This window comes from Theobroma umbraticum, unplaced genomic scaffold, assembly GCF_002168275.2.
Source record: "Theobroma umbraticum cultivar Fairchild unplaced genomic scaffold, ASM216827v3 scaffold_44.0, whole genome shotgun sequence".
Classification (NCBI taxonomy): domain Eukaryota; kingdom Viridiplantae; phylum Streptophyta; class Magnoliopsida; order Malvales; family Malvaceae; genus Theobroma; species Theobroma umbraticum.
The window spans coordinates 3,651,817-3,671,914 of NW_018397255.1; the positions used below are offsets into that span (position 1 = coordinate 3,651,817).

A 20,098-nucleotide genomic window follows, 5' to 3' on the forward strand; every position below is an offset into this window, starting at 1 on the left:
ATGATTTAGTTCCCAAGGATCGCAGAAAAAGCATGAATTGGAGGGAATTCATGCTAAGAATCAAATAAATAACTCGGAAAAACTGAAAGAAGATCAAAATTTTAGTATTTGAAAAGCCACTGGCACAGTACAGTTGACAGCCAAAAATAAAAAATCCAAGTCAATATTACCCAACCCAAAAGAGACCCAGAGTTTGAAAATTGGAAAATGATGACTCTAGCAACAAAAATTTAGAAACAATCGGGATTTTGAATTGTAAAAAGTGATCACCTGTAAATGGCTCTTTGGAGAGTAGGACCATCATAGAGCCAACGATTCCTATCTACAGCTGCAAGAAACTCAAGCTGCTTCTTGGCTGCAGCCACAAGGTCCAGACTTACCTCTATCTTTTGTGCTTCAATCCATTCCAATTCTTGCTCTTTCTCCAATTCCATCCCTTAATTCCCACCTATAAAACAATCCCATCATTAACAAAACAAAAATAATAATAACAATGAACTCAATAACAAGAATTATAATTGAATTTAATAACTGACAAAATCTCGATGAGATTACAGGAAAAAATGTTAGGCAACCGCCTGGAAAGCAATGGGTGCGCAATGTATAAGTAAGAACCGTCGTGTATTTTATTTCAGTTGGCTTCCTCGCATAGGTGCATTCTCAGTTGCCATATTTATGCCGGGTTACGTAGGATAAGTGTTGTCTGAATGGAGTAAGTAAAATGACCAAAGTATCCTTTCAATGTTTCGTTTTTCCATCTCTACTGTCTACGAAGTGTCCAAATTACCCTTGGGAAAGGAAGTCTTTTTGTGTTCTTTCTAGTGTCGGGTGACGGTTAATTGGCTATCTGTTGACCGTAAAATTGTGCCATTTCAAAAAAGTTAACTCTTTTTAAGTTTCAACAATTTATTCTTTGATATATTTATTGAAGCAATTAAACATTTACTGGGGAGGGTGTCAAAGGTCTTTTTCCCAAGGGAGAATATGCCTCAGTTATCTCTCTCTCACTGCATTTTCCCTGTTTTTTCTTTCTTTTGCTTGGATTAATGTCAAAGAAAAAAAAACTCTAAATTAAGAAATAAACAAATATTAGCATGTCATTGATATGGACTTGTAACTTGCATTGAAGTTGTCTAATAATTATTTTATTTCTTACATCTTTATCTTAACTTCATAAATTTTATATGATAATTTTCCAAGAAGTAAGAAGGAAAATATAGTAGAACCTTCACAGCATAATGGAACAAAACCCATGAACCATGAGCTCTTGGCCTAGTGCTAGTGGTGAGCTTTTTACAAACCTGTGTGTTCCAATCCAAGGTACCCCCTCTCTAAGAGGCTTTAACGACAACAGACGCAAAGCCCAAGGGTGGTTTCTTTTGATAATCGAAATCAATGTGATTTCTTGCAACAAGCACAAAAAAACCTCCAAAAACAGAAAAAGTTTTCTTCTACTGAGAGTCTGCTCATTTGAATTATTGGCTTTCTTTTTCATTAGGTGGGGAAATATATGGACTAGAAGACAAAAGCTTAGCCACAATTATTAGCCTTTTTCTGATCTCAGATTAGACAAAATTGAACAATTCAAAACGGAGGATATCGTGGATCCAACCGCCTGTCACGATGTTGGTGTTGTTTCTCTTGTTGATTTCTTTCGTGTACGAAACACGTGTAGAGAAGAAACGGTAGTACATAGTACAGAAAGTGATGTGCAGTACAATGCTTGGCTCAATGCAAGTGCAAATGCCGTGAGCTTTATCAAAAAAGATAATTGAATCTGGCAACCCAAATTGGTAAAAGCCATGTTTCATGGTTGATGATGTCTCTCTCACTTTTCCACTGTGGCGTAACGATGAATCCACCACAGCTCCATATGTTCAAATAATTAAACATTATTTCCTTACTAATATCAATTTGTATAAGCCCCACTGTCCAAATAGACTTCCTGATATTCAAAACCAACATGAAGCAGAGTATGAGTAAATTGTACAGTCCTATATGTAAATAAAAAAGGTTTCCTTTCTTTATGAGGATCAAGATATAAGTAGAGTGCTCAATGAAAATGGATTTTAAACTGCAAAAGAGAGCATAAAACGTTCCTAACAAGGAGAATTAGGATTGCACCGCAATCCTGTACCTTCAGGTTTTTAAATGAACATCTATTATAACTCAATTAGATACAAATTTGCCAAAATCATGATCTAATCAATAATGTAAGAATATACGTCAGGTATCATGCATTCTGACCCTGCCTTTATTTCCTGGCCTCCTGATATTCTGCTCCTGGGGCCTGATCCTCACCCTGGGACCCTCCAGAGGAACCGCCAGCACTACCAGAACCCTTACTCATGTGCTCACCAATCTTTGAAACAGCCTTATTGGCAGCGTCCATTTTGGCCTTGATTTCATCTATATTGTCCCCGGCCATTGCTTTCTTCAAATCGGCCACAGCAGACTCTATCTCTGATGCAATCTCACTGGGAATCTTGTCTCTGTATTCATTCAAGCTCTTCTCAACACTGTATACGGTTGTGTCAGCACTATTTCTCAAGTCAATCAAAGTTTTTCTCTCCTCATCTCTCTGAGCATGCACCTCAGCCTCCTTCACCATCTTCTCAATCTCATCCTCGGAAAGACCTCCAGATGATCGGATTGTGATCTGCTGTTCTTTTCCTGTTGCCTTATCCTTAGCAGAAACAGTTACAATTCCGTTGGCGTCAATGTCGAATGTGACTTCAATTTGTGGCATGCCTCTAGGTGCAGGTGGAATACCAACAAGATCAAACTCACCCAAAAGCTTATTGTCAGCAGCCATGTGACGTTCACCTTGAAGAACTTTAATTCCAACCTGAGTCTGGTTATCTGCTGCAGTAGAGAAAGCCTGAAACCACAAAAGCTAGTATAATTTGTTGTCCAAAAGATATCTCAACACATCTTCAGATGTGAACAGAGGATTGTTAAAACTTAAAATAGTATGCCGTCAATAGCAGCAAGCAAAAACACTAAGTTATCATTTTACGACAATAACACTTATCTACACAAGATGGCAAGGATTCATTTGTGCAGACATGTGTTTGCATTGGCAAAACATTCTACTGTTGCAGGCTACATACGTATTACTAACAGATAGAGAATAGTTTAGGTACTCTGATACAAAGTCTATAGGCACAACATAATCAACTTTTAGTTTTAGACACTACCAGCAAAGTTATTGTACTCTCCAATATATATGACGCAACTGACCTGTGATTTTTTTGTAGGAATAGTCGTATTTCTGTTGATCAACCTAGTAAAAATTCCTCCAAGTGTTTCAATACCAAGTGACAGAGGAGTTACATCCAACAGAAGCAACTCCTTAACATCACCTCGAAGGATACCACCTTGAATAGCAGCTCCCATTGCAACTGCCTCATCAGGATTAACCCCTTTGCTTGGAGACTTGCCGAAAATTTCTGCAACAATTTCTTGCACCTTGGGGACACGAGTCATTCCACCAACAAGCAATACTTCATCGACATCATTAATGGATATCCCAGCATCTTTCAAACAATTCTTACATGGAATTCTAGTTCTCTCAATTAAGCTGCTCACCAGACCCTCAAACTTGGATCTGGTTAGAGTTATATTTAAATGTTTTGCTCCAGATGCATCAGCAGTTATAAATGGAAGGTTGATTTCAGTTTGGGATGTAGATGAAAGTTCAATCTTAGCCTTTTCAGCCGCTTCCCGAAGCCTTTGCAGGGCAAGCCTGTCCTTTGAGAGATCAATGTTATCAGTTCTCTTGAACTCGCTCACCAAGTATTCTAATAGTGCATTGTCAAAGTCCTCTCCACCCAAGAAGGTGTCTCCATTGGTTGCTTTTACCTGATAAAGAGATCCCTAAGTAAATCAACTTAGCAAAAGCAATGAAAAAAACATCAAAAAAGGAAAAAGAAGCATACCTCGAAAACACCATTAGAAATTTCTAATATAGAAACATCAAAAGTTCCACCTCCAAGGTCAAATACTGCTATGATACCTTCTTTGTTATTCATCCCATAGGAAAGCGCAGCAGCAGTTGGTTCATTGATAATCCTCTCAACATCTAACCCAGCAATCCGCCCAGCATCCTTGGTGGCTTGTCTTTGTGCATCATTAAAATAAGCAGGAACAGTTATGACAGCTTTGGTCACTGTTTTACCAAGGTATGCCTCTGCAGTTTCCTTCATCTTTGTTAGAACGAATGCACCAATCTGGCTTGCAGAATAAGTTTTTCCATTGGCTTCAAGCCAAGCATCCCCATTGGGAGCTCTAACAATCTTGTATGGTACCATCTTCATTTCTTTCTGCGTCTGGGGATCATCAAAACGTCTCCCTATCAGACGTTTGGTTCCAAAAAATGTGTTTGTTGGGTTGGTCACAGCCTGACGCTTGGCTGGGGTTCCAACAATTAGCTCCCCCTGCTGGTTGAAGGCAACCACTGAAGGCGTGGTTCGAGCTCCTTCAGCATTCTCAATTACTCTAGGGTTCTGCAAAATGCATAACGAAAAACTCAAATATTATGAGTCGAACATAGTTCCCCATAATAAAAGGGAATTCTATTATGTATTTCAACAAGGATTAGTAATATTAATAGGAAAAAGTATAATCTACCTTTCCCTCCATCACCGATACACATGAATTGGTTGTACCCAAGTCAATACCGATAACATCATTACCAACAGGACGTGAGCTGTATTGCAGGGACAACAACATATTAGCAAACAAAAAGCCATTGAGATGGATAATGTTTAGAAGAAACAATAAGATCACCTGAAGGATCTCGCCAAGGATGCCCATCTGACTAGTGGAGAGCTAGCCAATGATGTCTTTGCATTTCCAGTCAACTATGACAAAAACATAAAGAACACTAGTAAGCTTTAATGGTCAATTATATTCTACTAATACAAAAATCCACATTGGAATATCTCATCCTGAAGATCCCTAACACAATATTTCAAATTTGTTTACTAACGTTAACTCAGAAGAGTTCATAACTATAAAACTATTCTAGTCCATAATTATTAACAATCCAACAGCTCATGACTAACCAAAAGGAACCCAATCCGACTTAACTTAAACCCAACAAAGAAAAAGACCCATTTTTTTTCCTTTTAGCATTGATCTGATCATTTGATTAAAAGCCTAAGACCCAAAATCAAGAAAATAAAACAAAGGCAGAAAAACTCCATTAATGTTGCTACAATATAAAATCTTTAACCTTTAAACAAACATTGAAAATGAGCAAAGACTCTACAATTTCCCCATTAAGGAATGAAAGTTAAAGCAGAATTCTAAATCAGATAACATGAAAGGAAAAGAAAATAAAAAACGAAAAGAACATCAAGCAAAAAGCATTGACTTTTGACATCAAAAAGACCGAAACTTTGAACAGAAGTTAAAACCCAAAAGACCCAAAATACAGAAATGAGAAACTTACCGATCTGCAAGCAGAGAGAGAAGCAGCATGAAGCTCACGGCGTTGTAAAGCACGACGAAGAACTGAAGCAGCCATGAGAGAAGCAAAAAGCAAAAGCCTTTATGAGGACCAGAGGGTTTAAGACTGTTTTAGGGTTTTAGGGAAATGGTGGTGGGTTGCATTTAACAAGAAGGGTTTTGTGATGGAATGACAGTTTTGGCCTTATGTCATTTTGAGAATAACGGTTTCTATTGGTGGGCTTGGATGGTAAAGTAGGAATAAAATAGAAACATGTCAAGAGAAAATAAATTTAAATTGTGTTTGGTGAACGCTATTTGATATAACATGATAAAGTAATAATTATAAGAAATGTGATCGTTGAATATTATATTATAGGATTTCATTTGAAAGCATTGAAAATGTAATATAAATTTAGTAAATTATTTTTATGTATAAAAATATAAAATTAAATAAATTTATATGTTTTAATGAAAAAAATTTAATTTTTTAATTTTATTTTTAAAAATAATAAATAATAATATGATAAAAATAGTATAATATTTTACTATTAATTATTAAAGTATTAAAATATTAAATTTACTAAATATTTATTTTTATCTGAAAGTTATAAAAATTAAAAATAATAATGCTTAGAATTATCATATGAATAATAAAAAATATTTTCAAAGAAAAATTTATTGATAAATCAATTATCAAAAGATATTCTCATGTTTTGATAAATGTATTATTTTAATAAATTTTTTTTCTCTCATAAATGCGACATCCAAATCATTCTTTTTTCTCAAATCTTCTCAATTCTTTAATAAATTTCTCCAATTCTAAATTGTTTAAAGTTTTTTTCTTTCAATTTTTGACATGAAAAATACAAAATTTTCTTTAAACACTTTCAAATTTTGTGTTTCTCTTTCAATTTTCGATATCAAAAAACACAAAATTTTTTAAAATAAGAAAATTCGAATTAGGGTTTTTTAAAACCTTAAAGTCCTAATTTCTCTAAATTTTAAAAAAAATTTGATAGTGAAATTTGATCCAAATGTATTGATAACTGACTACTCTTCTTACAGACGATGAGAAGAAGGAGAAGAAGAATAGAACAGAAAATAGAAGAGAAGGGTTGAGAGATTAAGTTGGGAAGAATATTTTTTTACTTTTCTTTTGTAGAGGGAAAGTTGACATTATTGTCATCACACCGTCGATGAGAGAACTTTCTCATCTCAAAATGAAATGTCCCTCAGCTACCGTCTGCCAAATGCGCTTGGGGGCAACAAGCCAGGAGGAAATGCAGGTCAAAAAAGACGTCTGCTTTGCCTAATACAAGTTATAATAGTAAATTATTTTGGGCCCAGCGGGTCTGGTGTAAGCATACCAAACGCCATACGAAACGCCCCTTAGTCTACGCTTCGTGGGCAACAAGTCATGAGGAAATACAGGTCAAAAAAGACTTGTCTGCTTTGCCTTATCAGGCAAGTTTTGATGGTAAATTATTTTGGGCCCAGCTGGGCCTGGCCTAAGCAGTTCAAAGCCTGGTCGGGACTACAATTTTACTGCAAAGTATGCATAAAAGAAACTTTGATGTCAAGGGTCGCACCGTGACAAAATTAACAGTGCATTTGATATTAATGGATAACAAGATAACAATGAAAGTTTTCTTCATCTAATAGTTGAATTATGCCACCTCATTTCGTACCCGGTAGCTCAAAGAGGTAATATCCTCCCACATTGCCACTCCTTATCAAATACAGCATAAAGATCCATAACTTGTCTGTGGCCATAGTATAAGCTATGAATGAGTCACATTCTAAGATTCGCCATTGAAACCTAATTTCTTTTTCTAGCAGAAAAACATGTCAGGTGGTTGCTAGATGGTCCTCATGTATATTGATGAACATAGGTTATAGTTTAGAACTCTTCCGATTCCATTTTATCCTCCGTATGCTCTGTTACTGTTGTCCTTTGATCCAAGTACTCTTCTTCAATTGTTTCCTTGAGGATGAACAGCCTTTGTATAACTATAGGTTGAGTCATCTTTTTAGCTTCTTTGATGTCAGTCTCCTCCTTATTCAGAGAGTATGCATCCAGCAAGATCTTAATCCACTTATTCAGCTCTTTTGGAGTACTGCTCAACCACGAAATGGCAAACAAATAGAACATGTCATGCTGTTGTAATAAAAGGTGCAACAATAATTTGAAGATGAAGAAATTAGCTTACGTGTATAAAGCATTAGGATCCTTGGCTTCATGTTCGTCCCCTGGAGAGAAAGCTGTTGCTAATGCAGAAAATCTCTCTTCAGGGTCCGTGATGTTTAGCAGATGCTTGAGCAACTTTATCTCTTTTGGTGCAATACTCCTAAGACTGCTCTTTGTGGCTTTGTATAAGCGATACATGATGTCTCTAACCTGCACGTAGATGTAGAAAAAGAGAAGTAAGAGAATAGAAAAACTAGGCATATGGTGTTCCAACTTTCTTTTGCCTTAGATGATTGAGACTTGGTGTTCATCACAGACTTAAGAACCGAACCATGTTTTTTAAATGCCTCCATAGTAGATCTTAAAGAAAATAAAAAACAAAACAAAACTATAATTAAGATAGAATAGGCATAAACATGTGAATTGCATATTTTTTTTATCTCCTTAATGAAATAACTCAAGAAAGAGACCAAGATGCAGCATAATGGCAATACCTCGTTCTTCATAGTGGTGGACTCCTTTGCTGAAGCCCATGCACTATTTATCAATAGAATCAATGAAGAGTCAAGTTCCTTTGCCTTGGCAAGGCTTTTGATCTTTTCACATGCCACATCCACAGAAGGAGAATTTAGTATATCATCAAATTTTGCCTGGGCAGCATCTAAATTCTCCACAGCCTCCAGTGTCTTATCATAAGCACCAACAGCAGACAAGCATCTTGCGGCCAGTCTAGCTACACCTGCTCCAAAAAAATATAAAGGTTTTCTAATTAAGCCATCTGCAAGCAAGCGAGAGGACGAAAGATAAAAATGTTAAACTTTTGAAGGCATTGTCACTTCTTATCATCTTAGAATATCTAGTTTTCAACCAGCAAACCAATTGAGACAGCTAAGGTCACAGATGCATAATGCTTACCATCACGGTCCTCCAGACCATCATAGGTTTCTGAAACCAGAGCGAGGTAGCGGAAAAATTCATCCGTGAAGTCTTTACGTCGCCTTGTAATAATTGCATTTATATCTGTGGGGCTATCTTGTATCTCCTTGAGAAGTTCACTGTGTCTGTCCATTTCATCATCAATCTGCAATGCTCATTCCTGATTACACAAACCAAAAGATCCTCTAAAACCAAAAAGAGTATCTAAATTCAAAATTAACCCCATATCAGTCACTTTAGAAAAGTTGAAAAAAGAAACATAAATAGAGCTATGAATATTAATCCTTAAGATACTGAGAAAACTACAAATTTGACCCTACTAAGTCCCCCCAACAAAAGCTTGGTCTGATTGGGGTGAGTTTTCTCATTTCTTCAAGTTCCAAATTTACAAAAAACATGAGATTTCATAACTCCCATCCTTACCAAACAAGTTAATATAAGAAAATTCAAACGCTTTGGGATATGGAAAACATGGTTTATACCTTCTTCACCCTGCTTTCCAGAGAAATTAACTTTTGCTTCATAGTTGGGTCAATCTCCTTGTCAGCCCGGGTTCGACATTGATTATAGAAGCTTTCCCTATACTTATTCCACTCTTCCCTTAGTATCAAGTACTTTTTCCATTCTTTTACTCTGGGTTTCTCATTCAAAAAGACATCAATTATTTTATCACAAAGTTGGGTTACTGTATAGCCTTCTGCAACTTCAACCTCTGCTTGTTCTTCAACCTGAGCATTAGCTATACTACTCGCTTGAAGACCTGAAAAAACCAGTTTTTCTTTTAAATAACAAATATAAAAAACCATAATTTTTAACTTCATTTTTGCTTTCTGAAAATAGGTTTTAAGTGGGGTTTTAATTTCGGTCATTATAATTAAATGACAAGATGCAAAAATCCAGAAAAAAGATGAAAAACAACTCATTCACAACAAATTAAAGCAATAAAATATGACAAGAAGAAATACCCAGAAACAGAAAGCAGCCTATGAATAAATATTGAGCTGAATAAAGCGCAGAGAGAGAGAGGTAATTTAATGCTTACTGGGATTAAAGAGTAGATTTTTGGAGGGAGGGAAGCTGTGGCTTTGCTTTCTTCTCCTCCTTCTTGGCCCGAGTTGGAAGGGGAAATGAGAGGGAGAAGATAAAAGACGGATTTTGAAGGTTGTTGGGAGTAGTTTGTCATTGAAAGAGAATAAGAGAGTGTTATTGTTGGTGGGGATTGATATTTCAAGTCCCAAAAGAATGCTCATTGCTGCTCCTTTACTGCTTTGGCATGGAGCAGAGAAGAAAAAGGAGGGGAGAAGTGGCTCTTTCCATGGCTGGACTTCTAAAGTATGGATAAAATAAATATCTCCCAAACAAACTGATGTTTTTGATTTGATCTTGCAATCTTGTCTTGATTGGGCTTATAATCTTCTCTTGTAAGTTTGAAACACCTTTCTTATGAGAAGCCCACTTGTTTGGACCCTTTGAAATCCAAATGGCAAACCAGATCTGGTAAGAGTAGGAAACATGGGTTTAGTTAACAAAGTTGTCCAAAGGAAGGATAAATTTTACAGTGCTAACCAATCTGCTATGAAAACTCAAAACACTTTCAGTGGAAGGAAAAAAACAAAAGTATAAACCATGTCCAACACTCACAAAATTTAATGTCAGGTACAAACACAACAAAAAGTTCAAAAACTTTTTGATCCTATTGGTTAATATTTGATACTATTTCAAAACTCTTGGAAATATGCATCATCAAATCCAATATTAAAAAGAAAAAGTTTTAACACTAATAGACAAAGGAGCTTCATTTCACACACCCTGTTGAGAACTAAGTTGACATTGACATTTTTATTTCTCTCAAGAACAAGTGATTAGTAAATCCTTCATTTACCAATAAAAACAAAGGTTTATTTCTCTACTCCTCCAGGGACACCTCAGAGCCAGCAAAGCCCAATTGCTAATGAAATCTTGCCAATCAGTTCTTTACACTTGTCAAATGCTATGCATCTTCCTTAGAAAGGAAAGGTAATATAAGGTTGATTTGCTGGATATTGCATGAAACCGTAGACATGCATCCAAGGAAATGGATTAAGGGTAGGAAAATCCAGAGCCACAATGAAGATGCTAACGCCGAATTGAGAGGATGAAGACTACAAGAAGTCATTTCTTTCTTTTCGATCAAAACGACTAGAATCGGATTCTTCAATGAAGACAGCCCCATATAAAACTTTGGAACTACCTCCTCGATCTGCCCCACCAGCTGTAAAAGTCATTTTCTCATGATCTTCCCTCCTTTTAATTCCCCCATCACCTCATCAAACACAGTTTAGGAGACCGACAGGAGAAAATAAAAAAGAAAAAAACTAGTTTGGTTGTCCAAAGGTTCTACTCTCTTTCCTCTGTCCATGCCATAACCTTTTCCAAAATAAAAATCGTATATTGTTTCTTTACTGGTCTTAAACTATGGCTCATAGAAACGGTCATGCCCGTGATACAGTTATTGATATAGGGAACAAGCCGGTGACTTTGACTGGAGGGCTTGAGTGTTCTGGCCTTACTTATACTGTGATAAAGAAGAAGAAGCTAGAAGGGAAATGGTTGAGCCAGGAAGTGGACTTGTTGCATAAGATTACCGGGTATGCACCAAAAGGGTGCATCACTGCGGTCATGGGGCCTAGTGGTGCTGGCAAATCTACTTTCCTGGATGGTTTGGCAGGCCGTATTGCTAGTGGAAGCCTTAAGGGTAGGGTGTCTTTGGATGGAATGGCAATGAGCCCAAGTTTGATTAAAAGGACTTCAGCTTATATAATGCAAGATGATAGGTTGTTCCCAATGCTTACTGTTTACGAGACATTGATGTTTGCTGCTGATTTTCGACTTGGACCAATCTCAAGAGTGGAAAAGAGGCAACGTGTGGAGAAGTTGATTCACCAGCTTGGATTGACAGTAAGTACAGTTTCCAGTTTCAACCTCTTCTTGATGTGGTTCTATATTCATCTTATCTGTAGCCTGAAAATTGGTTTCAGGAACCAACTATTCCAGATTCTCATGCATTTACCAGCAAACTGCTTTCTAGTGAAGTTCTTAATTTATGTGAGTTGTTACTACTTTCTTGCAGTCCTCCTGGAACACCTATATAGGTGATGCTGGGACTAGAGGAGTCTCAGGTGGTGAGCGCCGTAGAGTTTCAATTGGTGTTGACATAATTCATGGACCATCCTTGCTCTTCTTAGATGAGCCAACTTCTGGTCTAGACTCCACTAGTGCTTATAGTGTAATTGAAAAGGTGCGGGACATTGCGCGCTCTGGTAGTACTGTGATCCTCACGATTCACCAACCCTCATCCAGAATCCAGCTGCTCCTTGATCATCTCATTGTCCTTGCTCGTGGCCAGCTCATGTATCAAGGATCACCACAAGATGTCACTCTACATCTCAATCGGATGGGGAGGAAGGTCCCCAAGGGTGAAAATGCAATAGAGTTCCTTATTGATGTGATTCAAGAATATGATCAATCTGAACTTGGAGTTGAAGCAGTTGCTGAATTTGCTAGAACTGGCCTAAGACCACCCCCACTGACTGAAGAGGAAATGTCTGTTTCAACGGCTGCCCCGACACCACCCCCAGCTAATCATGGCCGCCGCCATCAGATGGAAGGGCGTGGTGACGGAAGGAAAAATAATGGGCGCCTTCCCTTGCACGCAAGTGCTAATGATTTTGATCGTAGTTTGAGGAGCCCTTACAATAATACATCAATGTCATGGAGTGCTAGCCACAGTGGACTAGTGCACCAACTCGGATTCACCCCTACCAGGCAACGTAGTGATAAAAAATCTCCAAATCCAATGAGGTAAAGTAGTTTTGTTTTTTGGCAATTTCTGAGGGAAAATTTTTTTGATTTTAGAGAGAGCTGAAATGTTCGTGTTCTTTGCGTCCGTGAAATTTTGCAGTTCATCCCCTGGCTACTACAGACACTCAAGTGATATCCTTCCAGGGACGCCAACTCCTCACAGCAGTGACTATACTGTGAATGAAGATGATTACCTGACTCCGGATCATGCTGCTCAAAAGATCTCAGTACAGCACCTAGGGCCCAAATTTGCAAATTCCTTTTTCTCAGAGACTTGGATTCTCATGCGCCGAAACTTCAAGAACATCAGGCGTACACCTGAGCTTTTTCTCTCCAGACTTGCAGTCCTCACTGTCATGGGCTTCATGATGGCCACAATGTTCATGAACCCCAAAATCAACCTGCAAGGAATCACCAATCGCCTTAGCTTTTTTATCTTCACTGTCTGTCTCTTCTTCTTCTCTTCGAATGATGCCGTGCCAGCTTTCATCCTAGAGCGCTTTATTTTTGTTCGTGAAACTTCCCATAATGCCTACAGAGCCTCTGCTTACACCATAGCTGGCCTTATCACATACCTTCCTTTTCTGGCACTACAAGCTGCTGTCTATGCTTGTATTGTTTGGAAAGCTTTGGAGCTTCGGGGGCCATTCTACTATTTCTTCATTGTTCTTTATGTTTCCCTTCTTTCAACCAATTCATTTGTGATGTTTGTGAGCTCAGTGGTGCCAAATTATATATTAGGTTATGCAGCAGTCATTGCTTTCACCGCACTCTTTTTCTTGTTTTGTGGCTACTTCTTAAACAGCCATGACATTCCAGGGTACTGGAAATGGATGAACAAGATTTCCACTATGACATATCCATACGAAGGGCTCCTGATGAACCAGTATCAGACTCCTCAAATTTTCGGATTTGATCCTCAGCAGAGACCTGTGACAGGATTCGGAATCTTAAATTCACTCGCAATTAGTACGGAGGAATTCAAGAAGTGGGAAAATGTTCTTATAATGTTAGGTTGGGCTGCATTTTATAGGATTTGTTTCTACGTAATCCTTCGTTTTGGATCAAAGAACCAGAGGACATAGGAAAATTAAGAGGAAAAGGATGACGCTGAAAAGGCTTAACATTTTGCTTCGTTCAAGCTTTACTTTATTGTTTCCCTGTCAAAAACATTTGGAATCATGCTTTTAAATGCATGAGCTAGCAGTACTGAATGTATGCATTTTCACAAGTTGAGAAAACAAAGGTTATAGCTTGTGACTTATGTTATTTTTTTTGAGGCCGTTGATATCCTGTTCCTTAAGTACTGTTAGCAGGTATGAGTCTTCTCCATAAAGAAAACTCTAGACAAGGCAAACATTAGTCAGTCAAGAATAGATAGAGCCATGGAGATACATGGTGTGCTTAGGGGCATAGATATTTATGAATGAACTGGCTGGTGCAATTTAACCGAAACGTGGGAACATGATTTCCAATAACAACATAGGCACTTGCAGCATGAAATTTGTATACCGTTAGCAGAACCTGTAAGGACATATAACAAAGAAACTATCAGAATGGGCTGGATATGCTTAGTCTCTTAGAAGCCGCGTTCTTGTACACTGAAGGGAAACCGGCATGAATTAGGAAAACCAGCTTGCATCTCTATCCGACAAGCTTGGTCCAAGTCACTTTCCGAAGGCTTCACTATTATAAAAATTACCGGAAATAAAACATGCTTGATAATTACATTACCCTGGTGACAGCTTTTCCATCATTTGTCATTAGCCCAATCAAACTGCAAAACTAACAGAAAATGGTATGTAAGTGCTCATTTTGGCCATATGTATCAGCAATTGACAAAGTTTATGCTTTGAATATGCCACCTATCTTTGTAAGCATCGAATAGACCTTGCTGGAAACAGGCTAACCAACTTAAGCAGAGTCTTGCACAGTCGATTTTTTTTTTTATCTATTTGACAAAACTAAGAATCTTTCAGTTATATTTATGGATTAATTAAGCATGTCATAACCCCTGCCGGAGATACAAATACCTATAGGTGACAGGCATCCTTCAGATCAAAAGCGTATGAGCATGTTGTGATATTGACAGGATAAATTATCAGGAAGGGAAATTACTTTATGTTAAAAACAAAACAAAATCCAATCATCTGTTATCTTGGCCTTTTTTAACTGCATGGATAGATTTTCAAAAGAATCTTCAACTAATCGCCCTATTTATTGGTTCAGCTAAATTGATCTGAGGAGTTAACTGAAAGCCCTTGATTTGTTTCTTAGGGAAACTTGATCTACTTGAGTAATGCATTTTTCAGAAATAAATTTCATGACCAGAACTCCTGAATAATACAAGTAGACTTTCATAGAATGGCCTTTTCCACTATGACGGTTTAACTGGGATCAAAATTGAAAATGCAGGAAATAGGAAGGCCTGTATGCATAAACATGAAAGATTAATGCAGAAAAGCTACAGAATAGGCTAAAATTTATCTAGAAAACAGGAGAACAAAAGAGGATGGTTCACATTTTGGTTTTTCTATTGCCTTTATGAACATAAAAAAAAAGAGTTTGGTGTTAATTAAAGTATAATAAATTGCCATTGACTCTTTTTCTTTGTTTTGGACCTTTTGGTCTTAATGGCTAGGTTATGCAAAGGTAACCTTCTCCCCTCCTTGATAAAAATGAGATTCAATTACAAGTTCTTGATTCAACAGCTAGAGTACGTTATCAACTAAGATAGTTGGTTGATACTAAGAATTCCGTTTCTATCCTGAAACAAGTATGGCCTGCATCCGTTAAAAAGCTTAAGTCTGAGGATCCGAATTCTATCTGGTGCTTTGACACTTTTAGTGTGAGGCAATGTGACATTTAATTAAAAATTTTCCAAGTAATTTTGATAAGCAGTGATAGAGTTTAAGAAACCAATCCATTTTTCATTCATTAAAAAAAGAGGACCATCAGTTTTAATTGTTTTTATTGCCTGTTTCCAGTAACACTTTCTGTAAAGTTACTAACTCTATAGACCAGTATAACTTTCTGTCCAAAATAGAACTAGTTCTACAACAGGACAGGATTGTGACCAAGTAACACACAAAATGCTAGGTACATCTCCATCTTCCAATCTGTAAAAACACAACTTTTAGTGTTGCCACCTCTGCTAATATGATTACAACTCATGGTAATTATTTTTACATATTCGTGAAAATTGACAGATGACAGTAAAATTTTTCTAATTGGTTTAAGAATATGGATTTGCTTTCCTTCTTTTTCTTGAGATCAAATTAGATTTCTTAAAAGCCTCTTGCCTGGTTAGAAACATGTTTTCCTGAGGAGTATTGGCTATGTTCTTGTCAAAACTTTTAGTTTTCCCAGGTATACAATTTGTAGGATTAGACCAGATTAAGCGCCAGCATAAAAGGAATGCCAGGGCAGCATCTCTAATAAGGATACTAGAGCTTTTACTTTGGGGTTGTTTCTTCCCCAACATGACGATTTCATGGCCTTTGATCATGCTAGCCTTCCAATCATCATGACCAATACGGAAATGCAAGTATGCCTTGCATTTTAAACAATAATTTTACATTTTAGTTTCAGCTTTCAAGGGTTACATCATTGGTAACCTTCATAGACACGACTCTCACAAAGTTCCACAGGGATGATTTTTTATTTAGCTGCAAACTGGTAGAAAGTGCCAAAACCTTTCTGCACAAATGATAAACAAACAAAGGATAAAGTAAACTACAATTCATAAAATAATCCAAAAGCAAAGGATGAAGACTACAAGAACTCATTTTCTTCTTTTCAGTTGAAGTGACAGAATTCATATTCTTCAACTAAGACATCCTCCTACAAAACTTTGGAACTACCTCCTCAGATGCAAATGTCTTCAAATACAACAAAGTGCTTTGAACATTTCTCTGTGTTTTCTCTGTCTATGTTTATGTTAGTAAATTTAGAAAGAAATTAGCATGCGGGAAATGACTAAATTTCTTATCTTACGTATTCATACTATCTGTATCGTCTTCTTCCCTTCCAATGACACCCTCCAAGCTTTTATCGGTAATCAATCTCATGTCAGCTCGTAAAACTTCCCTTCCTCCTTGTACAGCCTCTTTTCTCACCATTCCTGGTGAATCCATTTTCCTCCCTTTTCCAGCGATACAAGGTGTCATATATGCTTGTATTGTTTCGAAACCTTTAATGCGTCATAGGCCATTCTATCATCTCCTTCTTGTTTTGTACCTTTCCTTCATTTTAACTAACGATAGAGTCTCGGTAGTTGTACGCTCAGCGAACTACAGGGAGCCAAACGATGTAGGAATATCAGCTTACGCCGCTTACGCAACAGCAATTCTTGCTTTCACAGCTCGGATTTTTCTTGTTCCATGGCTATTACTTTGATAGCCGTATGCTGGAGAATAAAACCTGCTTTTGATCCTTCATTGAACAGGTTGACCTTTAGAGATGGAGAATCGGGGAGTAGTTCTTTTTTCATTGGCATGGTATCAAGATTGTCAATCTTGTACATAGTTCGAACCCCTAGCTATCCTTAGCTGCTCTTTGATCATTCAGTACTAGACAATTCCTTTGATGGACCGGTCTTGAGCTGTGACAAGAACCCAAATCTAGAATTCTCTTGGTATTTCGACATTACTCTATTAGTAGAAATAAAATCAAGAAGTGGGAAAATTATTTTATCTTTTTGTAGCATTTATTCTGATCTAGCTCGTTGTTTTGGATTGAAGAATCAGAGGAGATGGGAAAATCACAGGTAAAAGCGATGTGCTAGATATGCATAGCCAATTACATTTTACTTGGTTCAAAATTACTGTATTTTTATTGTTTCCAATGTCACTGTATTTGAATCATGCTTACGAGTTTTATACAAAGTAACTAGTAGTGAATGTATGCATTCTCACCAATGCAGAAAACCAAGTGATTTTATCTTCAATTTCGTGGATATAATTTGTAATCATTATTTTTCTAGAGGGCCTTAATATTTTGGTTCATAGGTTCTCTTAGTGGGTACGGAGGTCTATGATTATACTCCTTTAACCATAGGGAATAGAATATATGGAAATCCATGGTGTGCTTATGAAACATGAAGATTATACTCTATTTCATTGATGGATGGGCTCATGCAGTTCTTGTAAACCTTACTTGACATGATGCTTTTTCTTCTCTGTGATGATTTTACACCCAGAGGTGCACCTATTCTTGCTGACAAATGAAATTTCTATATTCTTAGTTTTTTTTTTACCGAAATGGTTGTTATTTTATGACGCACCGTAACCCCACCATTTTGACTTTGGTGAGGGGTCGTGCGTTCGCTTGGTGTGGAGCTCTCGGGTGCAAATCGAAACAAAGAAAGAGAGAGAGGAGAGGGCTACCTTTGGAGGGCTCGGATCTCTCTCCGGTGAGGGAGGTGATTCTCACAGCCTGCGGATCATTGCACGGCGTGTTGAGGCGAGCTTGGAGAGCCCGGTCTTGGGCAGTGGTGTTGCCGGACGGCGGGATTCCGGCGACCAACTTGGAGAGCTCGGTTTCACCGATCCGGGAGGTATTTCAAGCGACGGTTGGCGCGGAGAGCACCAAAAGGAGGAGGCTAACGCATCAGTTCTGGTCGCGTTGGTTTTGGTCGAGTTTGACCGAAAACCAGTTCCCGGAGAAGACGACCGGTGACCGGATTCCGGCAACCTCCGGCGACCGACCCGGATTTCGACGGGGATGCTACCCGGGGGTTTGACGCGCTGCGGTTCCAACGGCGACGTCGGTTTCGTCATCCGACGCACGTTTTGGAGATACGGGACAGCGGACTTCCGAGGCGCATTTCGGGCCGTCAGGAAGTCGGAATGATGCGGATTGCACGTACGCATCACAGGAGCATCGAGCACGCATCTGGAGCACAGACGGGTGGTGGCGGGCGCATTCCTGTCAGAGCCGATATTTCGGGATTTGTGCGGGCCCACTTTGTGTTCACTATTTCGCATTGTATTTCCCGAACAACATTTATTCAGTGTGACTAGTTTCCGCACTTAGTTGCATTGTATTTCTCAGAGCGGTTTTCGACGATCGAGTGTGTGATGCAAGTGAAAAGACACACACCCAACAATGGTAACATGCTCTCTTATATATAGAAGCCCCATTGTCATGAACATCAAAGTGGAAAATGGCTTGAATTCCATTATATCAGCTTGTATTTGAACTCTGTAAGATTGTTTCAGGTCACTTACCCATACCCAAGTCCATTTTTTGACCGAGGTTGTTATTGTTGAGCAGTCAATGATCTCAAATATCAGTTATATTTTCAAAGAATGAACACTGGTTTTGCAGTGAAGGCTCAAGGGCAGAAAGCTAACAGGGAAAACAAAGAAGAGAAGAACTTAAGAAAAAGGAACTAACACCCTGAATTTTCATTAACTGAGAGAGTATATACGATACTCCATCAGCAGTAAAACACTTCAATACATGATTCAACACAGCATCATTCACTTTTTTGCTATACTTAACACACCGCAGAAGACACACTTCATGCCTGTACATGCATAGGTTGCATGTCACTGTCACAAAAAAAACAACAACTATGAAAATAACTGACACAAGCACCTACAGGGTGCATAAGGGTGAGTGATGCAAGTCTCACTCTCAACCGTTATTGACATGACTTTTTCTAGCTTTGTAAGAACCCGAAACTTGCCTATTTCCTCTTTAAGTTGTCAATTCCGTAGACAAAAATAACATGTTTGAATAGAATGAAGATACAAAGAAGTCATTTTCATCTTTTCGATTAAAGCAACTCAACTGTGATCATTCAATAAAGAAATTCTTATTCAAAACTTTGGAACTACCTCCTTTAGATGCATTAATTGGCCTTCAAGTACAACAAATTACTTTCAAATCTTCTTCTGTGCTTCCTCTATGTCTATGTTGGTGAACCCCAAAAGAAATTAGCATAATGCAAGGAATCGCTAAACTTGTTATTTTCTTCATCTTCACCATCTGTCTCTTCTCCTTCTACTTCTCATATCCTTTTACCCAAACTTCCCATGCTGCTTATGGAGACTCAACTGTTTATAAGATATCCATTTACATCCCCTTTCCTTCACTAGAAGCTGTTATACTAGCATATATTGTTTGCAAAGCTTTTAAGCTTCCAAGGCCATACTATTATTTCTTGGTTGTTATCAACCACTTCATTCTTTTAGCAAACAACCCTGTAGAGGTAAATCCCTGCAGGCACTTGGTGACAAAGGTAAACAGGGTAGGTTATGCAGAAATCTTCGCAAATGTTATACTTGTTACGTGGCTGCTTCTTAGGTAATCCTCACGATATTTCAGTTAGAGAATAAAAACTGTTTTGAATTGAGTTCTTATTTAATAGGTTCTTTGGTATGTATGTGCTGATAACCATTTGATCTAAGTCTGAATCGCCAACCATGACTATCGTTTTTCGATCTTGATTATTGAGTGCTTGACAGGAGAAGTCCTTTGGATAGGCTTAGGCTGTAGGAGCTGTGACCATAACCTAAGTATAAGATTCACACCATACTTTATTTAGTACTGATATGCTCAACAAGTGACAAATTTTTTCTTTTAATGCTAGGTCAAAATGAACCGTTATTTTTCTTTTCATTATCATTGTATTTGGAATCAGGCTTATAAATGCATGAATAATTGTGA

The 20,098-nt window shown here is 37.8% G+C and overlaps 3 protein-coding genes across 3 annotated transcripts; 1 reads left to right on the forward strand and 2 right to left on the reverse strand.

The window, feature by feature from the left end:
* Positions 1–2,001: 2,001 nt before the first annotated feature.
* On the reverse strand, positions 2,002–5,605 carry LOC110409407 (heat shock 70 kDa protein, mitochondrial-like). The gene is made up of 6 exons (XM_021418739.1): positions 5,459–5,605; positions 4,792–4,865; positions 4,633–4,711; positions 3,942–4,508; positions 3,244–3,864; positions 2,002–2,881 (listed from the first exon to the last, which is right to left on the reverse strand). Exons 1-6 carry the CDS (start codon positions 5,531–5,533, stop codon positions 2,255–2,257), a joined length of 2,043 nt encoding a protein of 680 aa, XP_021274414.1. The 5' UTR covers positions 5,534–5,605; the 3' UTR covers positions 2,002–2,254.
* Positions 5,606–7,048: 1,443 nt separating this feature from the next.
* LOC110409292 (endoribonuclease E-like protein) lies at positions 7,049–9,941 on the reverse strand. The gene is made up of 6 exons (XM_021418589.2): positions 9,624–9,941; positions 9,064–9,341; positions 8,561–8,726; positions 8,140–8,384; positions 7,668–7,855; positions 7,049–7,574 (listed from the first exon to the last, which is right to left on the reverse strand). The coding sequence occupies exons 1-6, from the start codon at positions 9,829–9,831 to the stop codon at positions 7,358–7,360; spliced, it is 1,302 nt and encodes a 433-aa protein (XP_021274264.1). The 5' UTR covers positions 9,832–9,941; the 3' UTR covers positions 7,049–7,357.
* Positions 9,942–11,035: 1,094 nt separating this feature from the next.
* On the forward strand, positions 11,036–13,506 carry LOC110409899 (ABC transporter G family member STR2-like). The gene is made up of 3 exons (XM_021419397.1): positions 11,036–11,518; positions 11,691–12,421; positions 12,522–13,506. Exons 1-3 carry the CDS (start codon positions 11,036–11,038, stop codon positions 13,504–13,506), a joined length of 2,199 nt encoding a protein of 732 aa, XP_021275072.1.
* Positions 13,507–20,098: the final 6,592 nt, after the last annotated feature.

Bases quoted from the DNA above. Each gene is read 5' to 3' on its own strand.
- LOC110409407 (XM_021418739.1), bottom strand. From the start codon at position 5,533: ATGGCTGCTTCAGTTCTTCGTCGTGCTTTACAACGCCGTGAGCTTCAT. The intron at 4,866-5,458 runs GTAAGTTTCTCA...TTTTTGTCATAG, and splicing joins CTCTCTCTGCTTGCAGATCG to TTGACTGGAAATGCAAAGAC. The intron at 4,509-4,632 runs GTAGATTATACT...TGCATTTTGCAG, and splicing joins TATCGGTGATGGAGGGAAAG to AACCCTAGAGTAATTGAGAA.
- LOC110409292 (XM_021418589.2), bottom strand. From the start codon at position 9,831: ATGAGCATTCTTTTGGGACTTGAAATATCAATCCCCACCAACAATAAC. The intron at 8,727-9,063 runs GTATAAACCATG...TGAGCATTGCAG, and splicing joins TGGAAAGCAGGGTGAAGAAG to ATTGATGATGAAATGGACAG. The intron at 8,385-8,560 runs GTAAGCATTATG...TTTTTGGAGCAG, and splicing joins TGGTCTGGAGGACCGTGATG to GTGTAGCTAGACTGGCCGCA.
- LOC110409899 (XM_021419397.1), top strand. From the start codon at position 11,036: ATGGCTCATAGAAACGGTCATGCCCGTGATACAGTTATTGATATAGGG. The intron at 11,519-11,690 runs GTAAGTACAGTT...ACTTTCTTGCAG, and splicing joins TTCACCAGCTTGGATTGACA to TCCTCCTGGAACACCTATAT. The intron at 12,422-12,521 runs GTAAAGTAGTTT...GAAATTTTGCAG, and splicing joins AAATCTCCAAATCCAATGAG to TTCATCCCCTGGCTACTACA.